The following is a 7,948-nucleotide window of genomic DNA, read 5'->3' as shown; positions in this document are numbered from 1 at the left end:
GCACTGAGATGGCTCACACAAACCACCCAGGGCCAAAGCCCCAGCCCTGCTCCAGGTCCTGCAGGCACCAGGGTAGAGAGGCCTGTGCAGCCACTGGAGGAGATGTGAATGCCCTTCCAGGATTGCACACATCAGAGGCTGCTGCTGCCCCCAGGAACACGCCCCACCCCGAATACTCCAGGCTCCCCGCTAACAGATTCTACCTGTGAGCAGGCCAACAGCAGAGAGAGACGAGTCCCCATCGTAGGCTGCCAATTCATAAATCAAGACGGGGCAATGACTTCCGCAACCGCTTCCCCACATTTAGGACAGACAAATCAAATAGTAAATTACAGTTTATTTCATTTACAGAGACCTTGAGGCAAAAAGGTGGTGTTTGGAAAACAGCACACGGGTGAGGAGCACCGAGAAGCCTGTTACAAATACGCCAGTGCACGCTGCCAGTGCAGTGAGTGTGGGGTCCTGCAGGTGGCCGTCTAGGAAGGGCAGGCTTGAGACGCGCGTCTCTGCTTCCCTCTGACTTGAGACCATCTCCCTTGCACCAACAGCAGCCTCTCCAAGCTAGGCTGCCACAGCCAAGCACGCACTCTGCAAACCTATCACTGCGAGTAGTACAGTTCCCTTTAAAATCGCAGCAGCAGGTGCTCAGGGAGGAGAGGGAGCCAGGGTGGCTCTGGTGGCGTGACTGCCAGTGGAGGCAACACAGGTGGCAGAAGGCTGCCCTCCCTCTCATTCTATATGCTGGATAATTAAAAATCACAAGTCCCGATACTTGACAAATGAAAAGTCCATTTTGCGAATCCTGACATTCCCCTCCTGATCCACAATCACAGTTTTGTGTGGTGCGTCCCATCCCTGCCCACCACCCCCCACCCCCAAGGCTGACTGTGATGATGGTAACTCCCAAGTGTGGAGGTACCTGTGGGTGCAGCCCAGAGCCTCGGAGGAGGAAGACAGCTCTCTGCCCCCAGGCAGGTCCCTGGGTGCCAGGGTCAGCAGGGGCTCTGAGGCCAGGAGCTACAGCAGCTTGACGTAGTTCTGTGGAATCAGCCCCCTCTTGCCGTTCAGAGTCCCTTCTAGCCAGCCAGGTTCCCTGGAGGTTTGTACTGAAAAGGAAGAGAAAAATCACTTTTACAAAATGCCCCCAAGTACTTGCCTCCTGGGTGTTCACTTAAAAGCTCAAGCAGGGAGTGGCCAGTAGAGAACAGGGGCCACTTCTGGGATGTTGGGTCACAAAGTCTGCACCAGGGTCATTGACAGGCTCTGCCTCCCTGCACTGGCCACCACAATCCTCATCTACACAATCCCAAAGCAGCCTCCTAACTAGTGTCCTAGTTTCCAGAGTCCGGCCCCTTCCAATCCACTGTGCACAAACATGCACAGTGAACTCTCTAGAACACAGAGCTGATCACATCACTCCCCTGCTTAAAGTCAAACTCAAGCTTTTTGTTTTTTTTTTTTTTGTTTGTTTGTTTGTTTGTTTTCTTCCTGAGAGGGAGTCTCGCTCTGTTGCCCAGGCTGGAGTGCAGTGGCGCGATCTCGGCTCACTGCAATCTCTGCCTCCCGGGTTCAAGCAATTCTCCTGCCTCAGCCTCCTGAGTAGCTGGGATTACAGGCACGCACCACCATGCCTGGCTAATTTTTGTATTTTTAGTAGAGATGGGTTTCACCACATTGGCCAGCCTGCTCTTAAACTCCTGACCTCAGGTGATCCACTCGCCTTGGCCCCCCAGAGTGCTGGGATTACAGGCGTGAGCCACCACTCCCAGCCTCAAACTCAAGCTCCTTACTGGTCTGTAACACAGGCCCCTGGGCACCTGGCTCCAGTCGCCCCTCCAGGAGCTCTTCACACTCCACTGGCACATCATGCATGTCAACTGCAGTGAATCATCCAGAGAAATCCCAACTGCAACTCCAGGCCTTTCCAAGTGCAGTGGCTTCTGCCTGGAATGCCTTGCCCCCACCTCTTCACCAGGTAGTTCCTCCTGTTTAGAGACCTGATTGGATGCCTCCTCCTCTCAGAGTCTCGTCTGACTCCCACACTGTATGGGAAACTCCTGAAGGCAGCCTGAGCCTTATACATCTGGGCACGGTGCCTGGCACAATGGACTGTTCATAAATATTCACGTGATACTCAACGAGAAAACTGCAGCCTGGACAGCAAAGGGCACAGGTCCAAGCACTCCTCACCAGTGTTCGGAAATGCAATACAGAAGCATTTCATAACCCCCAGCTGTGAGCAGGCCCCAGCTCAAACCCCCAACCATGGTCAGGTGCAGGCGTGGCAGCCGTGGCATAAAGGAAAGGGGAGTCATGAGCTACTCCAGCGGACCAACTCGAAAGGTGGCTTCTGATCACAACCCAGGAGAATAATTTCATATCAAAAACCAAGTACAGGCATACACATCCGTAACACACACAAGTTTCATGAAGCAATACTCTTACCCTCACTGTGCGCATGCAATGCCTTCCTTTCTGTATTCTACTCTTTTTTTCCCCATAGATTTGTGTAGAAAAGTATTACTCTTTGAATGCTAATTGCAACTCAGCGAATTGAGTTCATGGTCCTCTAAGGTATAGCTGCCCACAGTTTGGAAGACAGGGACAATCCAATTCTAATTGTCCTTTGCAACAAGGTAACTGTTTGTTCTTCCCTCCCCTGGATGAATAGGAACACATTCCGGCTGTCTGCAGACTAACCGCCTGCACTTTCCTTACATTCAGTAAGCTTCTGGCTTCAAGGCCTCTGTGGAGCTGTTCCCTTGGGCCTGAATGCTATTCCCTGCCTTTATGCCTGGACAGCACCTACTCATGCTTCAAAGAGCAGCTTCAGCATCCCCCCACTTCCGGGACTCCTCTCCTGGCTCCAGACCAGGTCGGGGCTCCCAGTTATGCACCCTACATGTTCTGTGTGCGTGTGTGCAGGCATACGTGTATATATAGGAGAGACACACTGAGACATTCTCTAGTCCAGACTATGAGAGCATGTAACACATATAACATGAGACCCAGCACCTAGCACCGTGTCAGACACATGATTATCTGTGTAATGACTGAATAAGCAAATTCAGAGATGTGCTCTCAAAGCGATCTGGCAGCAAGTTACTTCCTTCATGCCTTCACTGACCTTGACTCTGACATTGTTCTTCATACCAGGATTTTTAGAGACTTCTCACTTCATCCAAACACCCCAGCTGGCAGTGCTACTAGTGTGCAGCCACCATCAGGGAAAAGCTTTGGATTCTATGCAAAACAGGCCCTCAGGGTTGTAACAATGTGGGGGCCTGAGTGGCAAGGGGCCCAGGGCTGAAGTCAGAGCCCTAGAGGAGACTCCTGGCTACCTAGATGCATCTGGGAAATTAACCCCTGGGCCTTGCTCGGCTGTTACCTGCAATACGGGGTTACTAGCACTTAGCTTGCAGGACCTGCTATGAGGAGGCAGTAAGAGAGTCTCAAATATAGTCTCACCTGCACATGCTCACTATTTCTCCTCCTACCCTATACACACCACACACTTGCGCAAGCACAGACTCGGTATTAATAAAAGACAGGATGAACAGAGGAGGAAAAAGGTGATTTTCTACAACGCTGGAGGTGAAAGGAGGCTTGATTGGGGAAACCAAGGCCAGGCCGGGAATCCTGCACCTCCCCAACCAACAAACCAGAGAGATGCCTCCACAACCCCATTCACCACCTCCCCAGCCCTCCCCTCCCTGGAAGGCAGAAGCCAGTAGGGAGAGAGATGTCACTGCTTTACAGAGGCGACCAAGGGGGATCCTGTAACATCCAAGAGCCTTGGAAGTGGACCCAGCTGAGCGGTGGGCGAGGTGGGCTACAAGGGTCTGGAGACCAACAGCAAGGCATCCCCAAGCACAGGAAAAGTGGCTCCGCAGTTGCAGATAAGGCTGGCAGGCTCTCCCTCCCTCTCTGAAGATCTGACCTCTCTCAGTAGCATCGAACCCCAAAATACCCATCTGGGGCTCCTCTCCTAGTTTATCACACCACTCCTCCCCAGAGCAGTGTCTACGCGGACAACAGGGCTCTGCTTTTCCATTCTTATGGGTGGAGAACATGGCAGTCTCAGTGTCTGTCATTTCCCACGCACCCTCCCTATGCCTGCAGGTCTCAGTCCAGGAACCTCACTCTGCTTCAGCCACGGTGTTCTCACAGCCTTTAGACCACAACAGGGAACAAGACGGGTGTGAGGCAGGGACCCCAAGTAGCACCAAAGAGAGGCAGGTCCCTTCCACCAACTCAGTTTTCAGCATAATGTAGACAGTGTATGTGACAAGTACTGAAATCACTGAATTGTCATCATCACACGGTGAGTGCCAGGAACCCACACTCAACTTCAGAACTGCCACAGGACCCACAGGGAGGCTGCGTCCTGGGCTCTGTTCTATCTCCCACCCCGAGGCAACCAGTAGCTTGAATGTTGTGTTTCTCATTATCTTACCATGGCTATGGGTAAAATTCAGTTTTGTCACACAAGCACATATCCCTAATAATATCCTATTTATTTTGCATATGTGTGAGCTTAACCAGAAGCACATAAGTCAGAAGCGCATAGTCATCTGGAACTTATTTTTTCACTCGATATTTTTTTCTCAGATTCCCCTGTGCTAGGAATCTATCTGGCAACCACATCGCTGGGCTGTGGGGTCTATATGCGATCAACTTTCCAAGATAATGCCAAATTGTTTTCCAGGGATTATTCTGTGTCTATCTGAGACCTTTAAAGTTTAATCAGCAGAGGCTTTTAAGGATTAATTTGGGCCACACCTGCTCCCCCACATCTACATGTGGATGTTGACAAAGAGCCTGGGACAGCCAGGAAAGCAGTCCCACTGCTGCTGCCGCCGCCACGTGGGGTCGCTCCTGGAAACCACCTGCCTCAGCACCCCTCCCAACCCTGCCCCTGAGGAGGCAACCACTGCCCATCTAACTGGAGCGCATCTGTCTGGAAAGACACAGCAGGACTGGCTGGTGGTCACCAGCAAAACCTATTTCCAGGATTCCCCAGGCCCAGAGAAAAGGGAAAGGTCCCTCTGGCCATCACAGGAACGTCACTGCCCTGAGACCTTACAAACACAGCCCTCTCCCGAGGGTTGGGGGCGGGGGAGTTGGGAGGCATAGCCCCAGAGAAACAGCTAGGCATTAGTGAGTCTACTAGAGAAACACATCTTCCGCCTAGAACTGGAACTCATAACTTAAGTCCAGGCCCACCCAGTAAGAGCAAAGAACAAGGATAGTCATGGAGCTACACAATTGCTAAAGACCCCTGTGCCAACCACACTCTGCGTCAGGATATCTCACAGCTGCACACATCCCAAACTGCATAACTACTGACGAGGCCGCCCAGGGGTCACTCTGACCTCCAGTTTGTTTTCTCCAAAGGCCACTGGGTGGCATAAACCAATTTCCTTTGTTGCCTGCATGAGGTACAAAAAGGAATTGCACTGCAAGAGCATCTATGGAGGCTGGAAGACTCCAAATGGATAAGTGAACACAGGAAAAATGTCTTGGGCATTCCAGGGACACTACGTATTGCTGGTCTGCAGAAAGGGAGCATTCCCGGCAGTACTCCTGTGGGCTGAGCTGTCTAGAGTGGCCACCTGGAGCACTGCCTGGCTCCACAGAAGCCGTGGTCAGATGACCTGCCAGTCTGTCTTCTCAGTGTCAGTTGTCAGACAGGAAGACCCCATAGCCATTTAAGGAAGGGCTTCACTAGATGTGTTCTGGGCAAGCACCTGCTTTTAACTAGCTAAGAGATCAACTATGCACAGAAGATGTAAGGTGCAAACACACACACAGATAAACCCTGCTTAAGGGCTTTAAACTTACTGTACCCTTTGAAGAAGTGTTCCTATTAAGCAGCAAGCCTAATGCTGTTGATTCTGAACACCTTCCACTATTATCTGCCCTGCTACAAAAGAATCAGGGCGGCACCTACAAGACAAGTAGCTCACATTAAATGAGACGCTCACATCCCTGGGTAGGGAGAGAGTGTCAACACATCCACAAGGTATTTTCCAAGTAGCCAGCCTTAGGGGAGGGACAGAATGAGGAGCTCCTGAGACACCCGGGGTGCCCCGGCCAGCAAAGTCCTGACAGAGCTGGATACCAGCACCGCAGAGCACAGAACCGAGGGAGACACAAACTGGCTCAAAGCGTAGCCTCGTCTGTGGCACACTACGATGTACCCAGTGTGGCATCGTGGTCAGCAGCCTCTCCCCCATACGTCTATAGCAACTCAGAAACCTCTTTTTCTAGTAGCCCCAATGCTATCTTAATACAACATCAATGTTGTGGCCATCCCTGCCGCTTAGGATGAAGAATCAGCTGCACAGAGTCCTAAAGGAGCCTGTCCCGGGTCACACAGAAGATAAGAAAGCCATGGTGTGAGCCCAGGCAAAATAACTGCAGAGTTCAGAATCCACGTTGCCTGCAGTCAGTGGCTCTCCTCCTCCAAAACACACGGAGACACTGGTATTTGTGTGCACATGTGTGTACATATGTACAAATGTGTGACTATGTATGTGTACGTGTCTACACGCACACTTTCTTTTTAGGAAGACTCCAAATCATCTCGGGACTTTAGACCTGGAGAACGTAAGTCTCCTGGGTCAGATGCCTACCAGGCTGTCCTCTTTTATCCAAACTGGCAGATCTGCATTGGCTTTAGGCACTGACCCTCATTCACATGGCTGTGTGCCCAGAGCAGGTATCCTATACCCCGTGTGATTCTCATTGGTCTAAATCCTTGCAAATGATGGATGTAGGGTAAGCATGTGACTCAGTTCTGCATACTGGGATGTGAGGATGGGTAAACTAGGAAGAAATTCCTGGAAAAGTTTTCTCATTCTTAAAGGAACACAAGGATGAGACACCTCCTTCCGCCAGAGTGTGGCCATGATACATGGAACTGTGGCAGTCATCTCGCTCCCGCCAGGGAAACCAGACAGAGGCCCAGGTCCACCAGCAGAGAGCAGTTCCACAGAGAGATGGAAATACTTTGGTCTTTGATAACATCTTTGAGACTATGAATTAAAATTAGAGCTCCCTACTTCCACACTTACTATTGTGTAAACTAATCCCCTCAACCCTTTTTTTTTTTTTTTTGAGATGGGGGTCTCACTGTGTTATCCAGGCTGGCCTCGAACTCCTGGGCACAAGTGATCCTCCTGCCTCAGCCTCTGCAGTAGCTGGCACAACAGGTGTGCACCACTGCACCTGACTTTAATCCATCTTCATGATTGATTCAACCAGTTGTGTCAATTTTTGTTACCTGCAGCCTAAGGTATCCTAGTAGATACACCTTCTACCAAGGTAACTATCTCACAAACCATACTGCAGGAGGGAGTTCAGAGTCTTCTAAACAAATCCAATCACACAAAATAAAAATTCATCACATTTCTCAAATGAGTGCGTTTCAGTACTACCATCGCAGCCTCCCCTTCAGCCATATGGTGTGCCAACATGAGACAGGCCTGGGGCAGGGCAGCTACGTTCCACATTCTCTTGGCAAAACTGCATGTATGTTATGGTGATGGAGGAATGATCTTGCTTCTATTCCAAGAACAAAATTTCTCCACAAAGTCTAATTCTGTTCCATGTGGGGTTTTGTTGTTGTTGTTTGTTTTCTGACACTACCAGGAGTCTCTGTCTCTGAAGAGTACATATCATACACATATAGAAATCTATTCTAAATGAGGCAACTTGCTTTCTAAAAAACAATCGTCGGCAAATGCTGCATTACTGACAGTACACCACTGTGCCTCGTGTTGATACATTCCACATATCCCAAACATTCTGGATAATCAACCATTCCATTCCAAGCATCTAAGGTTCCTACTGCTTCCCTGGAACTCTTCTGAGGAGCTCCACCCACACACGACATCACGGTTTCCACAGCAACCAATGCATTTCATAATGAGCAGGACTGGGG

At 50.4% G+C, this 7,948-nt stretch overlaps 1 protein-coding gene across 3 annotated transcripts in view; it reads right to left on the bottom strand.

Annotated features, from left to right (window-relative positions):
• Positions 1-322: 322 nt before the first annotated feature.
• The window catches only part of ARHGAP10 (Rho GTPase activating protein 10), a 361,433-nt gene continuing 353,807 nt past the window's right edge, over positions 323-7,948 (bottom strand). For all 3 annotated transcript variants that reach the window (XM_034959225.3, XM_003815856.5, XM_008968883.5), the window contains one exon: positions 323-1,106. In XM_034959225.3, coding sequence (XP_034815116.1) covers positions 1,018-1,106 — 89 coding nt within the window. In that variant the 3' untranslated portion in view covers positions 323-1,017. The remainder of the gene's footprint in view (positions 1,107-7,948) is intronic.

The sequence above is a fragment of the Pan paniscus genome, chromosome 3, assembly GCF_029289425.2.
Source record: "Pan paniscus chromosome 3, NHGRI_mPanPan1-v2.0_pri, whole genome shotgun sequence".
NCBI lineage: Eukaryota > Metazoa > Chordata > Mammalia > Primates > Hominidae > Pan > Pan paniscus.
This window is presented reverse-complemented; position numbering and strand designations above follow the sequence as displayed.